The sequence below is a fragment of the Pterocles gutturalis genome, unplaced genomic scaffold (genome assembly GCF_000699245.1).
Source record: "Pterocles gutturalis isolate BGI_N339 unplaced genomic scaffold, ASM69924v1 scaffold27641, whole genome shotgun sequence".
Lineage (NCBI taxonomy): Eukaryota > Metazoa > Chordata > Aves > Pterocliformes > Pteroclidae > Pterocles > Pterocles gutturalis.
The window spans coordinates 1-24211 of NW_010098744.1; the positions used below are offsets into that span (position 1 = coordinate 1).

The 24211-nt window shown below is 41.4% G+C and overlaps 1 protein-coding gene across 1 annotated transcript in view; it reads right to left on the reverse strand.

The window, feature by feature from the left end:
* Positions 1 to 210: 210 nt before the first annotated feature.
* The window catches only part of LOC104462111 (chromosome unknown open reading frame, human C11orf49), a gene marked incomplete at its 3' end in the record, with an annotated part of 68224 nt that continues 44223 nt past the window's right edge, over positions 211 to 24211 (reverse strand). The window contains exons 4-7 of the mRNA XM_010073940.1: positions 10042 to 10126; positions 4544 to 4629; positions 1876 to 2071; positions 211 to 320 (exon numbers count right to left, since the gene is read on the reverse strand). Coding sequence (XP_010072242.1) covers positions 211 to 320; positions 1876 to 2071; positions 4544 to 4629; positions 10042 to 10126 — 477 coding nt within the window. The remainder of the gene's footprint in view (positions 321 to 1875; positions 2072 to 4543; positions 4630 to 10041; positions 10127 to 24211) is intronic.

Consider the following 24211-nt stretch of genomic DNA (forward strand, 5'->3'; position numbering starts at 1 on the left):
ATTCTATGATTCTATGAAACTCCACAGCTTCAAGCAGACAGCAAGGTGCAGTGTTATGTTTTTAATGTTTAATCCTTCAACAAAGAGATTAAAAACTTTCCCTCATTCTCTTCCTGGTGGTGTAAATTCTGTGGGATAATTACAGAGGAAATTCCACAGTAATGCACAATGACAGAAACTCTACAGCTGTACCTCTCACAGGAGTCTTACCTAGGGCTCTGTTGATTCCCTGATCCTTTGCAAGTGCCATAAGGAATCCATAGAAGGTCAGTCTCTGTGCGCTACTCAGCATCTCTTTCACAAGAGCAGATGGTGGACAGCTAGGAAAAGAGAGACAAAGAGGTCATCTTGTCTTTTAAATTATAACCTTTTTTTTCCCCCCTGAAGACCCATCTCAAACTGGAGAATAAGCCCTTTTTCCCAGTTCTAACACTGTCAAGTTGCCCTGGCTCAGTTTAAAACAAATAGCCACCAGCTTGCTTATTTAGCATTGCATCTGCTCTTCATTTGCTAGGCAAAACGTCTGAGCTGGAGTACATCCTTAGGAGCAGTCTTACCTACCTCCATTCCAAGGACAGAGAGAAAAGCCTAGATTCACTCAGAGACATACATACCCCAAATCTTAGCATATTCTTTCAAAAACCAAGTGGGAAATAATTTGTTTTAGAAGACAATAAACTTTCATGAGGGTTGTTACGTTGTTATCACCCCTTTTATCAGTGATAGTCATCCAAGAGGCAGGAAAACCTCTCCAATGATAGACTAAATATGTCAGAAAACAACATTTAGGTGGGAACTAAATTTACACGTCCTCTTCTTCTACACTCACCTTAACCCCTGGCCCGACTTCTAAGCAATATCATCACAGTGATTCTTGCTCTTGCCTAATAGTCCTTAAAGGATTTAATGCAAAATAAAACTGCCTCATAAAGAGGAAGTGTTGAACACTTTGTGGTGCTGGGGCACCCCTGGGAGATGTGGGTGTGGGCTGGTGATCCCTCAGGCAAAGGCGGTTACCAAAGCCTGGCTGACTCCTGAGCTACTGGATGAAAGGCTGGTAATGGCTCAGTGGTGTGCAGAGCCTGACCTACCAGATGGGCTCACAATATCCTTCCCAGCTGAAGCTCTCAGGACATACAGGGATTGTTGAGCTTTTGTTATTTAAAAGAACCAAACCACCTGGCATCTCTGTGCTTTGATGTCTATAGTGCTAGACAGCAGTTCAGCAGTAATTTTGTGGATTACAAATTGGGATCCAGGCACCTAAAGAAGGAATCATGTGGAACTTGTGTCTTGAGTCTTTTTGTGGAGGTAGCCCATGACCTTCTAGCAGGGCATGTGCTTGCTACCTGCAAGAGACTATGCAAAGCTATACAATAAAGTCTGCTATTGCTCCATCCCCTGCTGATGCCTGGGATCTGTGACCGGAGACCAGCTCTCTCACAGGCTCAGGCACAGACTAGCAGTGTGATCTAGTACTAAGGCTTCAAACTCCATCCACCTCAGTGGGCCTTTCCTATGCTTCAACACTCAAGAACACAACTGCATTTGTTTATCTCCTCTAGTTGACTCATGATGGTAGGTGGACCTCTCCTTGATGAAAGTGTCAATGCAGAAGTGAGAAGGAAAGCAGAGACTCAAATCAATCCATTACTTCAAGAATCATCTCAAAACCCATATTCCTTAGGTCCATTAAATTGTTTCTCTCCTTTAGTTAAAGCGGTTTGCCTCTGATCTCTCCCTTCGTACTTCTCCAGCGAGATCTATCTGGGAGTTACAGCTTATTCAAAGTCTTGTGTTTCTTCACAGCTCCAACCTTACAAAGGGTCTCCAGAGACACAGCCTTCAAATCTGTGTTTTGGACTCCATCCATACCTGTATTTTGATCTGTCGCACAGGGACTCCAGGCACTGGTAGAAGAGAGATGCCTCTACCCCATCAAGTGGGCTGCAGTCATTTGGGGGCTGGCGCTGCCGATGTTGCCCAGAGGATGATGTTGGCACAATCACAGTATTTGGATTCTTACCAGCCAGTAGATCTTGGTAAATGGCAGCCACGCTTTCCAGGAACTCTGAAAAAACAGAAAGTGACTTAAAACTCCAGGCTATAACCAGCAAAGCATCCTCCTAACCTACCAGACCTGGGATTAAACTGTAATTCCCTGTGTTCTGTGTTGTACATAGCACCAATAGGAAATAAGAACAACACTATGGCATCCTGCGTATTCAGACCAGATTTTTATGCAGGCACAAACAGCCACTTTAATATAAATTGCTGGCTTCCTCCTGTCAGGATGATGATGAGAGGCCACTCTGTTGAACAAGATTCTTCTCAAGGGATCAGAGGCTAGCTAGCACATGGATAAAACAGTGGACCATGAAAACTAACATCGAACACAAAACTAGTTTGCAAAGTCTAAAAAGTTTTCCCTTCCCCATCTCTTGCCACTCCCATCCAAGTTGGGAACAAAGTATATGGAACTGCAACAGGAGGAAAGGGAACAAGCTAGTCAGGGCTCCAGGCTGCATCCCAGCTTGTCTCTCTGCTCCTCCAAAGTAAATATAACACGGGATCTAGAGGAAAGGCCAGGGCAGGTCAGGGCTAGAATTGGCAGAAAGCCTCTCCCCAGACTCCTCTTACTACCCACTGTTTACTGCAAGAGTCTAATTTTAAATGATTGTTTATGGATGTGGTCAGCAGTTTACAAATCTAGATTCCATTTGGAGTGGTTTGCATGTGTGTGGGTTGGTGGGAGAGCGTATGACAGGCTGCGTGTGTGCGTTGTGCCTGGGTGAGCGGGACAGGGGTGGCATGTTTGAGTGTGTGTACACAAGGACGGGCTTGTGAGGACTCCAGTGGCACTGGAGTCCAGAGTGCATGGAAGTGTAATGCTGTGCGTGAGGCGGGTGGAGAGGAAAGGCAGGATGTCAGCAGGCCCTGAGGCTGTACTGAGGTTCTGCAGCTCACTGGAAATATTTGTTATATCAGACAAAAACTTTCCAAACAGATTTTCTGTTCCCAGCTAAAGGCACTACAAGCATGGCTCTGTCCAACCCACAATCACCATTTTGCACTGTTTTTCTTTGATGAATTGTCATGGATAACATTGTGATATGCACAGGGGAGGTACAGGGGAAGTATATACAGAGAAGTACTGAGAATAAGAGATTTTTGCATTAGGGATAGCAGCTGACTCTTAACTGCTAGAAAGATGGGAACTGACCGGTTGGATCAGATCAGCAGGCCACCCAAGTCTGCCCTCTGACCACAGACTATGCTCCACCACAGCTTCTAGCCAGTGTCTCCTGGTATTCAAACCTGGCCCCTTTTGCCTCATCAAGGCCAACTGTGAGCTATGTCCATCAGAGTGGACAGAAATCCAGGAGCTTGTGTTGTCTTTAGGAAGTGCTCTCTGCTGGGAGGCGAGTAAGTGGCACGCCAACAGTCCCCAGTGCTTGGCAGTATATCTAACTTTGAAAAAGTAAATGCTTCCCCCTCTTTTTCCCCACTTAAGCAGTTCTCTGAATGAGACTGCCTTTCCCTAACCACATTTTAGGGGGGCTAGGACAAATGGGCCAATGTATTTTAAAGTAGTCTCCCTGCACAGAACAAACACCTGAATGCTCATCCAAGTTTCTCCTCTTTATCCCCTGAACTTTAATTTAAAAATACCTGGGGTTTTTTTGCAGATGTATATGTGTGGGTGAGCATATGTAAATACACACACACAAACTAATATTGTTTAATTTGTACTTTCCCTGTCAAGATTTTTAAAAGAAGTACCCCATCTAGGTAAAACTGGGGGAGACAGGTAGAATATGATAAATAACCAATAATATGAAGAGGGTAGGTGGGGATTAACTGCTCACTTTCTGTTCCAACTAGGAGCTCTCAAATCAAACAAATGCAGTGGTTCTTCATGGGACAGGCGGCAGACCTGTGCAACTTGCCAAAAGGTGTTGTGGAGGTTACAAGTTTATGTGATTTCAAGGGGATGCTGGAGAAGTTATTGGGAGAGGAATCCACTGAGGGTTCCTAAACCCATGGAAACTATACCCCGTTCAGAAACTCTTTGAGCTGAAAACCAGCTCATAGTTGGGTGAGTATTAGGGGGAAGAACTGTAACCATTTGTCCAGTTCCTTTTCCTTTCAAGGCACTAGCTGGTGGGCTTTTCTTATCCTGTCTCCAGCAGGGACCAATACTTTAGAGGCAGAAATACTATTTTAAGGAAAGGAAAAAAAAATGTTCCTAGTAGAAGTTAATTGTGAGGTGCTAACATACTCTAGATAAAGCTGGAAATTTATGTCTTAGCCTTAAGACAAATACATGCATAAGCCATAACAGATACAGGTATCTAGTTATTCACAAATATTTGGAACCACCTTATGAAGCCTCCTAATCTCTTGTCAACAGTAGATTCCATTATCTATATATTTTCTGTGAAAAACCATATCCGTACAAGGTTCAAAGAAGTGCAGGGATTGGGAAGTAAAGTTGCAATGCTATACTAGTGGGTGAATTCAGCAGCTTCCCAGCATTTACCTGAGTAATAGAACTGGATCTGGAAAGCAAAGAGGAAATCGGAAAAAGACATCAGGCAATCCATAGCATCATCCATCAGCACAATCCTAGGATAAGAAAGAAAAACAGTTTAGCATGTACAAAAGAACTAAAGTCTGTAACCAGGAAGCCCAGATCTAAAGAAAGTGCGGCTAGGGAGCTATGTGCAACTCAGGATTGCTGGTGGCCTGGCCCAGGAAAAGAAGTTAGGAGAGAGGAATAGGAACACCCACTGCTGCATGGATGGGGACACCCTAATATCAAAAGAAGGCAGCAAAAGGACCTGCAGGAGGGAGAAGATCCTGAATGTCAGTGCTATCACACACGTTAGCTACAGTGTGAACAGAGCAGCATGACATGGATGTCAGGCATTCAAAGCCTGGCAGACACAATGGAACCAACACTGGCATAAAAACTGCAAGGCTGGTTCACATGGCTATACAAAGAGTTAACTGTGCCACAGACAAGAGAGTTACACGGGTAGTAAACTGGTGTAAACAGAATGAGACTTATGCTATTCCTCTTTATACCAGAGTTCATCAAACCAGGATATTTTCCGATTCATCAGGATAACAACTGTTACTAATTCCCAATCTATACTCAAACAAACTCCACTACACAGGAAGTAACGTTGCACCAACAAGCAGCTTTCTGATTACACACTGTGAATATCCTATCTTCCCTTCCTGATGAATGAATCAGTCTCTTTTCATATCTATCAGGTCTATCATTTGGCTCTCAGGTCAAATTTCACAGAAAATAAGACTTCTTAGGCCAGGGACAATGTCTTCTTTCTCTCTGCTAAGCCTCAGGTGCACGTAGGGAGCTACATGCATCCCTATTTTGAAGCATACTTCATGAGAATGGAAACTATCACCCACAGGCCATAAAGACGAAGTATAAGCAATAGCAAAGTCCAACTCCTCTTTTCAGGAAAAAACTCTGAATTTCAGAGTTAAGTTAGGGCAAAAGTGTTCATATACTGAAAACAAAAGCAATGCTCTGGTCACTGCCACTACATAAGGATGAAAAGGTCAGTATCTGAAGTGGTGAAAATCAAACTTGGGCTGATCAATGACAGCCCAGACTGGAAAACAGAAGGAAATGCTCCACTTTGATGGGAAAAAAACAGAGTATTTGGACGATGCTAAAGAAAGGTAGTTGGTACTTCAACCGTGCGCAGGTCTACTGACCCCGTCCGGTTGGTATTTGGCACATCATGTGATAAGAGAAGGATTACCAGTTCATTATAGCCAAAGTACGGGCTATCCAGTAGGAGCCTTTTGAATCTGGGGCCAAATGCAATCCATGGACCAACTCCTGCAGCATCAATGCTCTAAACACGTTGCTGGGGAAACACTGTTCTGTCTTATGTAAAAGACTCCAGGGAGCTGTGTGGGAGGCTGACCTAGAAGAGTTATGGGATCTTGCAAGACTTCCCTGCCACTCACACCAGTTCTGTTCACTGTGGCAAAATCAAACATGTAGAGCAGCCTGAATTAATCATGTCAAAGAAGAAAGACTGGGGCTAAGAGGGTCCCCAGGAGAAAAGCCAGTGTTTAAAACAAAACCCTTTGAAGATGTCTAAGTGCTTCTGATTTATTTATTATGTTCCAGAAGCCTCCTCCTCCTGTCTAAAGAAGCAGTAGCTTCAGTTCTTAATTCTCACTAATAAGCATGTTACTGAGATTGTCAGTGGCCACATCAAGGAAACAGCTTTGAAGCTGGCAGGCAGAGCATCTTCATCTCTCAGGCAATACAGATCAGCCAATGGCATTTCCAACCACTATTTAAGCACTGGAAATGCAATGGGCCACATTGCTGACGAGTGGCACTCCCTCCTTTGAAATGATTGTCTGTCTCCCAGATACCCTCAAAGCACAAGCTCTGAAGGTTTTGCCAGTGCATTTCTCCATCCTGGAGATGCAGGAGAACAACACTGAAGAGGTTTTTTTTTATGTATCTGTTATGCAGAGAGACAATATTGCATCACCTTCATGAGAATCAACTAATTTCACTTAAATCTAATGCTATGGTCAATGGCTGTGCTCTGCAGCACCAAGTCCCAGTCTCTTAGAGGAGAGTATGAAGAAGTAGGCAGAGGTCTGAGAATTTGCTGGACATTTTTTGCTGTTAAATACAGCAAGGAGCCTCTAAGGAAGACTGTACAGCACACATGTGATGGAGGAGTGTCTAAATAGAAGCAGGTGCACTCTGGTGCTGGGTTACTGACTCCACTTGGCCCAGGAGTCTGAACTCCGGAAATGTTGAGAAGTCTTTAAATCCAATACAATCATTTACGAGGAGATTGACTGCAGCTGGCTATTTCCCCACATAGCCAGCTGACTGAGCAGTCAGGGAAGCTGGGAGAGCATCATATGCAACATATCTGCACCTCTTCCCTGAAATATCTGGCAAGGAGAGAATCCTAGCCATGGACTGCAACCCAGACAGCACCACCAAAGTTGAGGACAAAATCTGACAGTCTGAACTGCAAATCAAAAGAGTTAATCAGGTAGCTGATATTTCAAGGGATGCTTTATTCATTCTTTCTTGTCCAAATTAGACTTTAAGCCCTCAGGGGCACAGACTTATTTACAAAGTTAGTAGTCAGCACTCAATTAATAATGAAAATCAAAGAGAAACTTTGGAAAAGACTGAAGAAAGATGCCTACACTGGAGGGACTCTGTTAAAGGGTGCAGTGGTCTTTCAGGGTTTTAGTGGGTTTGGCTGGCAGGAAAGCCTTGCTGCTGTGCCAATGGGGAAGCTTTATGATCTACTGATTGTGGTTAAAATCTCAGAAACCCAGACTAGACAGGCTGTCCCCAGGACAAACTCTGGACCAGGCAAGTTGAAAGGACTTTTACTGTTCTATGCCAAGATTAAAGGCTAACTGACATAATCTATCTTAAGGCCAGCGTGGCTCAAACAAGCCTTCAGGGACTTGGTTTGTTTACTGATACATGGTGGCAAAAATAAGCAGAACACACAAAAAGGGCAAGATCTGCACTCTTAAGCAATCTTTTAACAACAGGAGTGCAGACTTGCAAGCCCCCCACTTCCATTCGTACCGATCAGTGCAACATGAGCTCCCATACCTTGTAAAACAGCGTAGGAGTTCTGAACTCTCACTACTCAAATGTGGGCAGCGAGTTCCTTGTGTTTCTATTACAAGAGAAAAGTCAGTGCTCAGGTACAGATCTTGAAATCATGGCATCAAACCAGAAGAATCCCAAAAGGTGTCTCTGAAGATCAAAGGTATCTCTGTAGGTTAAAATCTTCAATCTGCTAATGGCTATAATCCTTTGAAGAAAAAAAAAAATCCAAGAAATCTCACAGACACAGATAGCCTGGTTCTTTTTTGGGCATGACTTCTGCATTTGTGTAGAACCAGGAACAGAAAAATGGAGCTCTCCGGTGTCACGTGAATAAAACCTGTATTGTTGTAGCCTCTGTTCTTCTGCTCTGACATTTCCTGATCTTACTCCTAGTGTTTGTTATCAGTGCGTAGCAACAGCTCCTGGATGAGTGGAATGCACCATGCTGTGAGATCATCTCAGTCATGCAGCACTGAGACTACAACTACGACTGCTCTCTTCCCAAAAGCGCCAATAATTACACAGGTCCTGGCTGTATCGGTGAATGCTGTGGCTACTCCTGCCGCTACTTTATTTAATTCCTTTCCCAAGCAAATTAGCAACAAAACCTTTGGGGGTGTGCAGACTGAAGGAGGAACAATGTCAGTAGGTTCATGTGACACTCATGCTTTGCAAGAACTCAGTCTGCAGAGTTCACCTTTCTAACTGACAGAGACCAAGGAGGACAATGGGAAGTGTAGACCAGAAAAAGAACAAGAGAGTGAACAACAGTTGGAAGGAAAGAGAAAGATGATTTAGAGATATGACAAGTTTTATTAAAATTGTTCAACTAGATTAGCTTGTAACAGAATAATAGCAATGTGTAAGTAAATCTCTAGCCACCCAAAGTAGGAGTGAGGTCATCCCCACCTGAGCCTGGGTGCCTCTGAAAGAGATCCCATTTCTCTCCAACACCTGCTCCCAAAGCCGGCTTGTCTGTCTCTACGGCACACGCACAACAGTGCGGCAGGCCCCTGAATGGGGCCTCTAGTTTACAACAGCCCTGTGGATTAAATTCCTTGATGCAAACATCATAATGTGTAGACATACTGAAGTCTCTTTTCATGCACCATCACAAATTCCTGCTCAGCTCAGCTGGAACCCTATGAAATACACACCAGCGCACGGGACTGGTGCTTGTGTGCCTCCATGAAAGGAAGCGGCAGATAAATCCTCACTACAGGGTTAGCATTCTTTCTTAGTCTGGCACTGGAGGCCAAGCAACTGTACTCTGTGGAGCCCCAACGGCCCACTGATGAGCTAGAGGGAAAAGCAGCGCTCAACTTTTAGTTTTAATTGAACCAACACAGCTTTAACTGCAGCTCAATTCAGATAGCAGCACGTAGGAGCTAGGGAAGAATCCAGAGAATCAGCCAAGTGGAAGTACCAGAAGATGGATAACACTCCTCTTTTTCACTTTCCTTTCTTAATATAATTTTCATGAGACTCTGACACTTAAGAAAGATAGCAGAATGCCAAATAGAAAATGAGGACCTTTTCATTATTTAGGCCATGAACAACGTAGGCAGCAGCTAATATCCTGATCACATGTCTGGATCCTGTTTCCAAATGTCATGTCTAGGTCCATGAAAAAAGTTAAATTTCCATGTCCCCTCTGCTGAGATGGCTAGGAATGAGAGCATTTATTCAGTAACCTTGCTGTGATTGTATATATGTTTATGTGTGTGCACACACTCCTACTGAGATCTGAACTGACCCCCCACCCCAAAAGATGCATATAGCTTATTACATTTTCACTATCAGATAGTTAATAATCAACTGCCTGGGCTGGACTGGAACCAGCAAGCACTATCAGTAAAAAGTTCCAATATCACATTATCAGTGCCCTGAGCCATCTATCTGCTTTAGGCCTTGTCTAGATTAAAATCAAATTTCAAACAGATTAGCTACCATGTTCTTAGCTAACGTACTTTAAAACACTGGCAATCGTTCAGAGGTTAGTACCTTTTAAATGGGATCAACTGTAGGAAGCTGGGGCAAGGGGGAACGCACTATAAAGATGGTAAACAGTATTTGAATGGAGTTTAAAATCATGTCAGTTAAAAACACATTGGCTGACATTCTTTTATATGCAACCCATCTTCTGAATGTAGAGCCAGCAGCAGCATTCTGCACTGATATTTCAGTCCCTCTATACCTTAAATATACACGCTTTCTCATTGCTAGAAAAACACCCTGTTCTTAACCTCAAAACATGGTATCTCTTTTCCCCAAAATCTTAAAAGCTGAAGTTCTCTGTACATACCTTTACCCACAGATCTAGTTCCTGAGTCCATGTGTGTAGGACTGATCTTGTCTTAAAAGACAGGATGAGAACTCACCTTGCTGCTTTCTGAGTGAGTTCCATTGGGAAGTCAGGGCAGAGCAGCTGCAGCAGGCAGTGGTATTCCTGTGCTGTCAGCAAATCTGCAGGAAAAGAAAGGAGAGAACATCGTAATTCTTTTGCAGGCTGTTCCCTCCCCTTGCTTCCTCTCTAGGAAAAAAAAACCTCATATTCCCTTCTACTCTCAATTTAAGTAGACTGGGTACTAATGACAATATAACTGCTCCCTAGACTGGGCGCTTCAGATAGAGTTTCCAGCAAAGACAACCAGAAAGAAGCACAATAAAGGGGAAATCATACTGAAGAGGCTTCTGCAGAGAAACTGGTAACAGGTACTGATTCAGTGTGAAAAAGAGGTAACCAAAACAGGGCAGTTTCAAGTGAGAACACAGTTTGGTTTGACTTGAATATAACCATGTGGAAAAAGGAATAATTTCAAAGCTGCTTAAATTTGCTGAAATTCACTGGCATGGTGACATTCACCACAATACGCCTGAAAACCATCCACAGAACATCTGGCAGCAGTAACAAAGGCAAACAAGGTTTTTGGGTTGTGTATGGAAGGCTACAGAGTATAAACCACAGACGTTATTACTTTGGCATTCAGTGAGGCAGCTGGATGGTCTCGTTTGGAATAATGTGTACAAATCTGGTCACTGTATTATAGGAAGCACAGAATGAAGATCCAGAAACCACAAGAAAACCAATCAAATTACTCATGTTTTAGAGAGCAGCTTTGTGAAAGCCTGGTCAAGAAAGGCATCTGTGGTTCAGCACAAGGAGTCTAAAAGAGGTGACTCTTAGTGAAGCTTATAGGATCTCAAGGGAATGGAAACATACTGATGTCAAAAAGCCCTACATGATTGTATGTTCATGGTCCAAAAGGCTGTGGACTGGAGTTAAGAAGACTAGCAGCAATTTTGCAGTACTTCTATATACAGAAGAATGCAAACTATGGTAGAAAGAGCCAGGGGTGGAAGTAGAGCCAAGCAGTAGTCAGAGAGGGGATCCAAAGGGCACAGGCATTAGGACTGATGCACAGAGTATAAGTTCTTTTGCCACAGACATATCTTAGCCTTTCTTAGGCTCCCATCCAAATAATTAACCTTGTCCCATATGATAGCCACCATTTCTCCATATCTCCACAACATCTCTAAGCCTGGCAGTTCAGCAAAAGTGAGAGAAAGAGAAAATGCTATGCCTTTGTCAGATGTTTCAAGAGACAGGTACACAATATATCACTGCGACATCCAAACCAGACAAATTAATATTTTCAAGGCTGACTGAAGAAATACTGCAGAAGAACTGTAATAAAAATCAAATTATAGACTTTTTCCTTTACCTACATTCTTAGCCAGGGAAGTGGAGGAAAGAGAGGAGAGAGATACTATTTTTCTGTTCCATTCAGGAAACCCTACAGCTGTGAAACACTGTTGTCAGAGTCTTTGACATCCATTATAGGCACTCTCTAGAATACTGTACTTTGCACTGCTCTTGGGACGACTTTCTATTGAATTATTGAATTAAGCACTTTAGGTTTAGGGTCATGCTATGACAAGGTGACTTAGCGCTGTCTGGAAGAGCCAACTCTGCACTCAGAAATCGGCTGTAACACAAGGAAGTCCCAGCCTGTGCAGAACTACAATACCACTGCAGGGATTTGTGCAACCTATTGTACTGTAGGGATAAATTCATCAGAATCTTCTTACAAAACCCGAATGCTGAGCTGAATTAAATCTCTGTACCTGCACTGAAATTACAGATGTCTGTGAGAATACGGAGGGCAGTGTAACTGGTTTGTATTCTCATTTCTTACTAACACACAAATCAGAGGCTGCTGTCTGTTGCAGATACTACCTTGGTCCTTCAGTCAGTGTATATCTGAGCTTGGGTTAATGATGGTATCCAGTGGAATGATGGGATTTTCTCCTGTCGTGTTAGCTAATCAGTTCTTTGAATGTCATCAAGGAGAGTTTTATGCATAACTGCAAAAGGATATTATTGAAAAAGTCCCAGTTATCATGAGCAGGAAGACACATATTTTTAACCGATTTTTCAGCTCACTCTTTTTCTTTCATGACCCTACATAGAGGAAAGCAAATTTTCTTCTGTTATTGTTTTAGATCAACAGTCATTTATAGCAATAGAGATTTTGGTCCTAAGTTCTTAAGAAAACTATCTGATCATGTAAGGTACATGCAAGTTTCATAAAATCATCTTCAACAGGCTCAGCATAGGAAGCAAGAAAACAGAGAAGTTGGGCGTAAAAAGGCTCTTCTGAAACAGACACTTTCTGATAACTGAAGAGGACAGTATGGACCTCTTACAGCTACTCTTTAAGGCTTTCTAACTCTAGCTTTGAATAATGCTGGGCATTAAACTTCTGATCTTTGTCTAAAAAGTCTACATGTTAGTCTGAAGGAGTCACACCATTTGGAAGCTTTATGCAATACCCAATTTACGTTTTCTGTTTTATTAAGTTCTAATTCTTATTTATGCATCCTTATACCTTTTTTTTAGCTCTCCACTATTTTTTCCTTTCATTTGTCAACAGATCATTATAATAACCCTTTCTTCATACTCTATCTTATTCAATATATTTAACTGATAACTATATTTATTTTTAAAGTCTGTTCAAGTTTATCTTACACTCTACATCCCTCCCTCCCTAGTCCAGTCATATGCTCTGCTTTGATCCCCTTTAGATTTTCACAGTGCAGTGTCCAGCAGTGTATAAAGCATCCCTCCTGCATTCAGAACAGACAGCCTCTAGAAGGATAATCTGCCCACTTCTACCTGTGAAGCCCCTTTTCATTTATTCTGAATCTTAACCTCCTCTTTTCTCCCCTTGAAGGTGAAGGAGTTCAAGGTTCCTTTGAAGGATGAGGTTTCCCGAGAAAGTTGCACTTTGTTGGCAGTCCCTATCAGGTTGCTAGACAAAAGCAGCTTGAGAGGGTAACTGGGCCCTAAGCAAGCATTAGTTTTGAGGCATAGAGACCTCTCACTTGCTGGAAATAACATACTTTTAAAACTTATTATAATTTACCCTGTCTTTTTCTCCTCCCTTTTCATACCAAGTCATCCTTACTCCTCCATCACAAAACAACATAGAGCAAAAGCAGAAGTCTACTCAAAAAGACTTTGGGAAAGGGTAGCAGAGATCCTCTCCAGCCAGCACATCAGAGGATTAATTGTCAACAAAAGTGGCATCAATTACAGTTTCAGTCTTTGAGCAAATGGTCTAGTTAGATGGGAACTGCACACAAAGCTGAAGTGGTGCAGAGAAGTTCCTTCTCTGAAGAAAGAAACCCTTTGCTTCTTATGCCTAGCGAAACAGCACCAAATCAGTCGCTGAAGTGTACAGGCAGACACTTTGAGGCCGTAACACAACTCAGCCTGTGGACACCCCAGGCGCCTGACCAATAAATCATATAAATTTCTCAGACACAGGAAGGGGGATCACCACAGACCTGAGGAAGTGCCTACAGTTTACTGGGATGGCTGTTTTCCTGTTCCCTACAGCAAGGTCAGTGAAGACCATGCAGAAAATTACATTTGCCCGTGTACCATGTTGTCTGCCAAGAGCTGCTTGGAATAAACAAGGGCAGTTTTGGTGCACGACCACATTGCTCCTTCCTGTCGCCAGGCCACAGCTGAGTAAATAGTGTTCAATGGTACACGATGAAGAAAGAAAGAAAAGAAGGAAGGTACCAGTCAGAATGAGTGAAAACTGGAATCCATAACTGCTAGTTTGGTTGCTACCACAAATTACTGTATCTCAAGTTCCAATAACAAATGAAGTAAATCACGGAGAGTTTAAATCTGACCCCACAGTGCAGGGCAGTGAGCTATATGCACTCTGCCGTGCTCTCACAGTGGAACAAACTTGGTCATAGCACGTCCTTAAGGATGGAGAGAGACTGCAGTCTTCATGGTAACCATGTTCATTTACAGCTGAACATAACACTTTGCTCTTCTACTGCAAAGCAGCTAATATCCAAAGTGTTTTTAAAACAGCAGTATACTAAGAAGGAGCTGGGAGGCTTAATAGAGTAAGTACAGAAGAGTGAAGTGGGATGGCTAGTGTTGCACAGGAAGTATTTTAACTGATCAGTAATAATTTTTGCTGTACTGGTCTTCAAACTCCTGCTCAGCCTCTACTGCCGCTGCTACCATGTCACCAGCAAAATCCGGACTCTTCCCTACAGATCTCACTGTGTGTGAGTAGTTCATTGTCTTTTAGTGCCTGAAGCAGACCCTTCCTTATGTCTCAGAGGCGTAGCAGAGAAGAAGTTTGTCCATGTGGTACAGTCTCAGAAAATAAACACCGCTTTCTGAATAAAAATGGCCTACTTTTGAGAAACATGAAGGCAGCTGCTTCATATTTCCCTGGCTTTTAAAACGCATATTGTTTCTACCAGCTTTGTTTCTGGTTTGTATGTGGCTGACAGATGGCACCTGACCCAAAGTCATACAAACCCCCAGAATGTTAAAATATCCGTTTATGCTGCTGTCAATGTCGTGAGTGAAGTGTAGACACACCTGAGCTATCTTTAAACTACTTATCTTTCACATCAACAGCAGCCTAGCCACAGAAGCCTGGAGCTCAGTGAAGGCTGTAAAATCTACCCAGGAAGCCAATAAATATTTAGGAATTAGCCTGAATTGCAGTCATTGCTGCTCTATCTAGGCTGCTTCTGGCACAAGAAGTAGCTAGCTACAATGCTGTCACAACACTGGGACAGCTATAAATACGCCCAAAGCAGTAGGAGAATATTTATTGTCGTTTGTGTGTGAAATCCGCCCCAAAATGTCACATTAGTAACTTCTCAGAAACACAAGGGTTGCCTTGATGACTACACATTAAAGTTCCCTATTCCCATCATCTTTTCTGGACAACCACTGTCCAAGCAGGCTGGAGCCCTGGACAATGTGGCCTTTCCCTTTGGATCACGGTAGGACACAATTTCCACCACAGTCATGAAGTCATTCAAGAGTCATAAAGGCACAGAGCTGTAAATCAGTCTCCTGGAAATACAAAACAGAACGGCCTAATAAATAATAATGTTTTTTAAATGTTGGGAGAGTCTTTCCTGGCCTTTGGCTTTTTAATGTATCTGGTATAAGTAAGTATCACATCCTTATGATTCTCTTTATACAACAAAAGAACAAAAACAAACAAAAACCCCTAAAAAGAAAAGTCTAGATGCTCTTGTGCTGTCTCTAGGAGCTGCAATTTTACATAAAAACTGAATATAAACATGAGTTTTGATAATACTGCAATGTCACAACATGCATCTGGCTAATCAGCTACACTCTCCACATGCCTTGCTCACAAGATACCTACAGTTTAATTTCCTCCATATACCTAGTGCAAATAACAAACAGAAAATCAAGAATTCTAGGAAAATTAACTCATGTGTAGGATCTAAACAGCGATATACAGCTATTTAAGAACCCCATTTCTTCCTCAGAACACCTTCTACTCCAAAAAAGCCCACAACTTTCTTCCTTTTCAATTAATCTTTTATAAAATTTTGCACTGATTTAATGACCTATTGTGAAAAAGATCTGTTCCTCTTACTTGAGATAATAGTTGTTTAAATAAGAATTTGAAACAAAACAAAAACATTCAAGGGCTGTTTCTTTGACTAATTTGCATTTTCCACAGACAAGAAGAAATATGAAATAAGCAGAAACCAGATCCAGGATGTGCATTTGTCTAATTTAAAAATGGATTTTCCTTATTTTTCAAGCAAATAAAAAGCAAACCAGCAGGTCACATAATTATCCCCATAATTTGAGAAGGAAGGTTAAATAAAGATAAACTAAACAATAAAGAATAAGCATTCACACATTTTCCCCTTCAGCACGTTCATGTAAGATGTGTACAGCAGGATTCATTCTGCTTGAGGTGCACAGACAGATTCCACACTCATTCGAAAATAGTCCTAAGAGCATTGGAAAATCAGAAGAAAACTGAGAGAGATCCACTTGTTACTTTTAAGCAACTGGAAAATGCACTAGAAGCCAAAGGTTTCTGCCAGATTAGCTCAAAACCAACTTCATTTTTTAAAGGAAGGTTTTCTAGTGAATAGTTTAAGGAGGTTAATGGTCAAATATGTTTTATGGATCAACATAAGAATGTGTGTTTTACATGGAGTCTTGGACATAAATCGCTTAAAAAGACTATGTGGCTTTGTACCAACATCTGGCTCAATCTCATAAGGTACTAAAAAAAAAAAATCTTAGTTTTAATGACTGGATGCATTACCTCTGCCTTCCTGATGGTGAAGTTAAACAAGCAGCTAAGCCAATCTAAAACCTTCCTCCCGCTGAAAGGGGCGGCTCTCACTCCTCTCTCCTTTCCTTTCCCCTCACTTGCTGCTGGCCTCGTGGTTCTGAGCCACCCCTTGTACCAGCTCTGGCACTCAGCAAGCCCCTTGCTGGCAGAATTCAACTTTTTTCCTAGGCTAGTGAACTGAACTGACTTTCCAAAATATCTGATGAAAGCTCACACAAAGCAAATTGTGGAAGTGTGTGGCCAGGTGCGGGGAAGAGAGAAAGTGATGCAGAAAAAAGAAAAAGAAAAGAGAGCAGAACCTCCCCTCCTCAGCAGAGACATACTGTAATATGAGACATACAGGGCTCAGGTAATTTCATTCTTAAAAGTCCAGGATGCACGCAAGGCATTGTCACAGAATTAATGATCCTCCTAATTACAAGTAGGTTCAGCTTTACTGGCTGTACTTGCACCGTACCTGCTAAGACTGTGAACACTCTGTTATCAGACACACTCTTAAGACAGAATTTTTGGCATCCTTACTATCCAAGCAGGCAGGTGAGTTCAGATTATTCACAAACCCCATCCACTCTAATACCTTTTAGGACCTCCCAGAAGGGATCCCAGGGCATCCTCAGGAAAGGACCCCAGAAGACTTTGTGTCTGATATGACGGCAAAAGCACACAGGGTAACTGAAAAGTGCAGAGAGTTGCTAGAGTTTGGCTCTGGGGGTCGTGTCTTTCAGGAGGGTACCTGCAGCACGGGCTGCACCCTGGACCTCTCCTGACGTATGAGAATACTAGAAAAATTCTTCCAGATGTAAGAGTGCTGCTGTAGGCAAGTAGTCTTCACAAACAAGATGCTTTGCACTCTACAAAAGGAGCATGGCTACAAACAGCAGACTTAGGTGAGTCCTGTTTATGATAGGTAGAAAGACCCAGCTTAGGATGTGAAAAAGCAAAGAGTGACAGAGATTTAGTGAGATTTGCCTGGAATAACCTGCGTCAGACTCTGGACAAATATAGTGGAGAGCTAAGCAGACTGACCTAAAAAGATTTGTTGGGGGAGTAGAGCAAGAGAGAACAATTAGAGGGGATTAGCATGGTGGTTGAGTTGAAAGCTAGTTTTGGGGCAGTGAGGTAAGAAGGAAAAGATTCAGCTGCAGCCGACGTGAAGAATGAAACAATTTGTTCTGGAGGGAATCTGGACAGTTCATATGAATGATAAATTCACTGAAGAGTGGGACTTATTTTGGGCAAAACTCCAGTAGCATCATATTTTAAGCAAGGTAAAGGTTTTTTAAAGGGAAATCTTCTAGATGTGATGGTGTGATTGTTTTTTCTATCCTTTGATCTTGAGCCCTTTTATCAATAAACCACTTGCTAGATTAACAAAAACAAAAAATGAATTTATACAGAACTGCTCCAATTCTATCTCCAAAATCCAGAATCTTGGTGTTTATACAAACTTTAATCATCCTCTAGTCCCTTTCAAATTCCCCGTAATTATCCCTCAGTATCAAACGTTTCATGTGGCAGCATTGCTTCAGCTTTGAGTAAATGCTACTGAGGGAAGGATGAGCTGTGCCAAAGGTACAGTCCAAGGCTATCATCTGGTGTGCTTATGTGGCTAGCATGGCACATCCGCAAACTGAAAAATTTAAACTTTCATTAGAAACATAAAAAAAGTTCTCAGCTCTCAGGGTTGTAAAGAAAACATTCCAACAGTGGAAGAGTTTAACTGATGCAGTTTGGTATTCCTGAATCCACAGACAGCCTGAAACATCCATCACTCAAGTTTGAACTTTCCACCTACTTTGGGAACCTTAACACTATACCTAATGCAACACGAAAGACAACGTTAACTCTTTAATTTCTTGTTTTAACTATAGAATGGGACTTGGAATGAAATTGGAGCTTAAAGAACTCAAGAGTTCCTGAAGTGCAAAAGTAGAAGCAGCCATAACTTCTGTCACTCTTTCAGAAGCAGAAAAAAAAGATAGAAGATCACAAACAAAAGAATCTGGTTTAAATTTTCCAGTACATTATTGAGTACAAGCAACCAAATAATGGCTTAAACTTTATTTACTACACGGACACCCAGTTGTCTCCATGCAGCTTTAAAGTTTGCAAAGATAATTCTGCCCATACTCTGAAGCACAGATAATCCTAAAGATATGCTCAGCTCATTGAATATGATCTAAAGGGACGTTTAGCCCTCTCCAAAGGACACAGGCCTGAAGCAAACAAAGAGGCTACTTTTGTGGACTACAGCATGAAAACAACAGACTTCCCCTCATGTTTCAGAGGCATTAAAAAGCCAAGTAAGAAATTTTAAGAATGTCCTGGCATCTGAATTGAAGTATGATTATAAATATGCTGTATATCCTTGGGTGATTGTAAGCCTGTGGAATAGGAGAGATCACCCCTGTAATCCTCGGTCTGCAGCTAGCTACTAGGGAAATGGCATCAGATAACAAGAGGCACTTTAATCTACCAAATATAGGCAGAGCAAAGCCAAACCAACACAACACAAGGCTGGCTCTTAAGACAGATAAACCAGAAAACTAGAAATAAAGTACAATTTCAAAGAGAGAGTAATTTATAACTGAAATGCTGCGACATTTGACATTCCTTATGTATTGGCTATGAAACTATTTTTTCCTTTCACTGTAAAGTCGCAGAAGATGTAACTAGCAGATCTTCCAAGCACGAAGGTGAACTAATAGATTTAGACTACTTCTATCTTGTTCAACCGTTGATTTTTCCTCACTTTGAGGAGTTTTCAGTCACTCATTGAGAAAGTAATCAATCCAGTGCCACAGCTAATTGGTCTTGTAAACAATAAGGAGGAAACATTCCTGTTGGAGTTCTGGCCATCTGGGGGGCAGACTGCTCAACCACTTGAAACAGGACCCACAGCAATCTTCATCGTGAAGTACAGGCATGTGGGCAACACTTCACTGGAGGGGACCATCAACATTTCCCCAAACTCTCAAACAGCAGCAGTAATCTTTAGACAAGATGTGGATCAGCCTCTGTTCAAGCAAACAAGTTGTCATTAAGCTTAAGATCTTCAAAACAACTAAAGAATTCATGGCTACGCATCACGAGATGGGCAGAGTAAAAGGGCAGGTGGTATGCAGCTGCATATCATGCAATGCAGGACCTTACAGACAACCCCTCCTCCCTCGGATGTGTACTAGGTCTAGTGACAATAATGGGACTGTGGCCAGGGAGAGGCACACAGTCTTCAGTTACTGTTTGGTATTTCCTTTCTGCTTTGGGAGCCCCAAGAAATAGCTGGCAGACAGCTCATCTATGTCATGCGCAGGGTCAGGGAGCAGAGGAAAGCTATGACATCGGCCTAAAGAAAAGGAGGTAGAGGTTAAGGATGTACAATGAACTCTGGAAATGCTGCAGATTGCTGTAGCAATCTCAGATCAAAGATCTCCTTGACTTCCAGTTTATTTCTAGCCTGATCTTTCCAGGAAACACCAATGAAAGTTTCTGGTGAACCAGTTCCAGTAGAAATAGGTATTTGCAAATATCTTGAATCTCACAGGTGTTTCAGACTTCAACATGGCATGTAAAAGCATAAAGTCCAACGGTCAACAATCTTCTCAGAGCAATGAATGAAATGTAAATGTTTTGGACTTTCTTCTTGAAACGACTGGTTTGCAAGAGGCGGTCAAGGAACAGTGCAGTTGCTACGAACACCCCCATGGAAGAAAGACAAAACATTTCATCATAATTTAGATCAAGGATAGCCTTGTATGTGTCTCCCCTGTCCCTGCTCCGCATCAACTCTCAAATAATCCACTGCCAAGTTTTGAACAGTTAACTGCACCTTCACCAACAGCTGTCATCGCAGCAGGCACTCTGATACTGCTCCTCTGAAATGTGTCCATCATGAGCCCAGCCATGAAAGAGACAAGTTTAGGCTTGTGAAGAACGGAGAACCCCACACGCCACCAAGAGTGACACCAGTATGCAATTACACAGTCAACTCAAGGGGTTAAAACTCAAGATGCTGGTTGTGATCCATAAAGTACTGAATGGTCTAGCACTTTTTCTCTGGGCACTTGTGTTCACTTGGAACAATTTGACTCTCTGACTCAAACATGACTCTTCCAAGAACTGAAAGCCATTCAGAAGCCTTGCCCATTCTTTGATTTGACTGCACAGTATATTTTTACATGGGCTTATGTACAGGCTATGCAGTATAATCCAAGCACCCAGACTGTTGACTAGTTTTCTCCAATTTTCTAACACAAATTATAATGCTGAGAAAAACAGTCCGAAAATAAAGGACATTTTTTTTTTTATGAGCCTCTGAGTCAACAGTTAAAGCCTCTATTCATAAAAATAAGTATTGCAGTATCTGAACCAATATTTGGGCAGTGCTGTTCAGCCATGTAAAATCCTCTCAAACACACCGATACTGAATCTCTTTTATGGGTATAAAAACTTCAGAAGAAAATGAACTTCAAACCAAACAAATCAGAAAGAGAACTGGCTGGAGGAAGGTAATCTGGGTAATGACAAGACTGAAGAAGTCATCATTAGTTATTTAGAAGGAAATTCAGTGGAGCATGTAAGCTCCACAGAGAAGGTTTGGAGCCCATTACAATATCAATGAGCTAGATTAATGATTATAAATGACCACCACTACAGAACTGGGCTGAATGCAGAACAGAATGAATGCACTAAGAGAAACCTGAAACAACAAGGCATCCAACTGTCCCTTTTAAGGGTGTGTTTTTGGCTAAGGTTCTGTTAACAACTCTTGATTTTAACTCTTACAATACTCTAGTGAGCTGTGTCTCCAAAAAAAAAAATATTATTTTTAAACAGAAAAGATTGAGAAGAAGAGAGAGAAGGAAATAAGTTAGTTTTCTCTGTATTTCACATGGAGAAATACATGTTTAGTAAGAATTTAACATAGATATTAATTTCTAAAAGAAGAAACAAAGCCTTTTTTTTTTTTTTTACATTCTTTAAGCGTCAGCCCAGCAAGTTCTAAACTCTCCAGATGTCCATTAATCCTGAAAGTTTCTCATGAACATCATGCATCTTTGTCAAAGTTTAACTTAAATGCAACCTATTTTACAGCTAAATACACTTTCATGGACCATCTATGGTCCATGAACCACAAATTAAGAATATTTTGCTGGAGGAAAGTTCAGGCAAATGCCCTAAATCCTCCAGCATTATGCCCTAACACTGATGGTATGCATATATTATGGTAATCAGGGAAGTGTAAGAAACTAGACAAAAGAGCAACTCTTGTTGCAGAAAGAAAAAGAACACTTTCTTGTTGCTGCACGGGGCTTTCTAGAGGGAAAAAAAGGCCATCTACTGGAAGACAAATGTAGAGATGAATCCATACCGTAATCCTGGCTTGTAGAAACTGAAAATAGACAGAGTTCAGTTGTTTAATCTTTTCCAGCCTCATAATGAGGTCAGGCTCTTCAGGATCTTTGTAAGGATCTTTATGGCAGGAGCAATAAAAAGGAATACCACTTAACTGAGCAGTGGTGGGAGGACAGGTCAGCATAGCGAGCAAATGATTTTGACTAGATATGATATGCAAGTGATTTCTTCTAGAGGAAGCATGATCAGTATTCTGTGGAAACTCCTGGACGGGTTGCTGCTGTGATGTAGGCTACTGAGAACACAATGCAAAGAAGACAAAACACAACCTCTAGAAGATGCAGGACTGTCCTTACTTGGAATAAAAGATGGCAGGAGTCCTAAACCCCAAATACAGTTACTGCTGACAAACCCATTTAATGACAACAGTGAGATGGGCCATCCACAGCGAGTAACACTGTATTAACCTCTACTAGCAGCTGGGGCTTAGCTACATTGTTCTAACATAACTGTCCTCTTTGTGGTTTCACTTACATTTTTTCGTCTCATATGCAACAATATCCTGACTGTTCAGCAAAAAAAAAAAACCCGTCATGGAAATGCAATATGATAAACTCTCAGAGTGGGAGTCAAGATGAAAGCTGCTCTTTAAGCATCTCCAGCCATTGAAGACTTACAAAACACATGTTCCTTTTATTTGCTGCAACATTTGCCCTTCTTTTCCCATTCGACATTGAGACTTATGGAGCAAGTCTGAAAATCAGATGGTGCAAATCACACAGCCATATAGCTTTAAGAAGTACTTACATGTAATGTATTTCAGCATATGTTCTTGACTCAAAGGAAATGTGCTGGATCTTTCAAAGCAAAGTTTAAAAGCCAAGGTCCTATTTGCTCTATGCAATTATAAATGTTTCTTAATGCTGCCCTGTTGGGAAAAAAAATTGCTTCCTGGTGTTTCCGGCAAAAGAACCGTATCTACACGCACTACATCAGATGTAGCTCCATTTTAGTAGTACTCTATGTGAGGTGGATGGTGAAAAAAGGGATGCTATATAAATGTATTAATTCATATTCCTCTCATTTCTATGCCACATTTAAAGGTAACGTCCATTGTTCCAGTTGTCCTTCACATGAGTTATCTCCTGTCTGGATCTGTTTCAGGCTTTGCTGTTCCTATTTCCCCACCTACATGCAGTACTAAGGGCTTTGAAACTAGTAGTGCTAGCTCTTAAGATATTCAAGATCAAATAAAATTATTAACATATAGGGGATCCCAAAGGAAATCAGAAAATATCCCACTCCAAAAAAAGCTCCGAGATGTTCAGCAGACAAATACAAATTACAAGAAACAGCTCCTCAGTTATTAGAGAAATAAAGAAGTGATTCTCTGGACTTGAGAACCTGGGTCTGTGTGCCAAAACAAGACGTTACTTACCAGCTCCTGGAATGGGAAACTTTGACAGGAAGAATAGGAGCCTTGAGGATCCATGCTAGTGGGCAACAATGCTCAAGTTCAAGCTTTGTAAATTATCTCTGCTAAATGGGATAAGTTTGGAAAGTCATTTTACACGACATGTTTATCAAGGGAAAAAACAAATCTTCTCACTATTTACTTTTGCTCTTTCCTTTTAGGAGGATGTTTTCTGGGGTTTGGTAAAGAACAAACAGATGAGTGCTGCAAAGGGAAATAGACTGAGGGCCTTTATGTGTACATCTCATTTTCACTTGCAGCTTTGTATACACAGCTGTGGCCAGAACAGACTTTTGCTGAACGAAGGACACGCAGTTCTGCACTCACTGCCACGGCACCAGGAAGATCATCATTACTTGCTTTGCAGTTAATGTTTGAAATAACAAATCAGCTAATTGTTTGGGAATTTAATGAGCTTTTCTTCTGATTTCCTTTTCTTTTTGAACTGCTGTCTGTATCACTCTAAAGTTTTTCTGTGAATAGAGTGTAGATTTGAAAGCTTTGTAGTGCCAGGCAGATTAGATTCTAATTTCAATGTCTGAGTAAAAATGTTAATTATTCTAGATGTTAAAAGGAAGCAATTAAAATACTTTCTACTATACCTTTTAGGAAACAAAAAGAAAATGATACAACTACTAGAAGTCTCTGGTACAGCAGGAAGATGCAGGAATAGAGTCTGTGGCTGCAATAATGTGCCTTCAGATGCTAAACAGGAATAGGGACAGAAGAGTTCTGACTAGATAAAACTTGTGCTCTGTAAAACAAGCATAATTTATTGTTCATCTTTCCAGTATGTTAATTTTTGTGAGTCTGAACACTTCTGGTCAGCAACATAAACAAGATTAGTATTTGGTGATAATGATGTATCAGCAAATAGCCATATCCGACTCAAAAATTTCCAAAAAGCTATAAGGAAAAAATTGAATGAAGGGGTAAAATTAAAGCAGGTCAAGTAGTATCTAGATTTATTAAGCAGAAAGATAAAAATATTTATGATTTTCTCAAAAAAGTGACAACGTTCAGCTGAGTCACAGA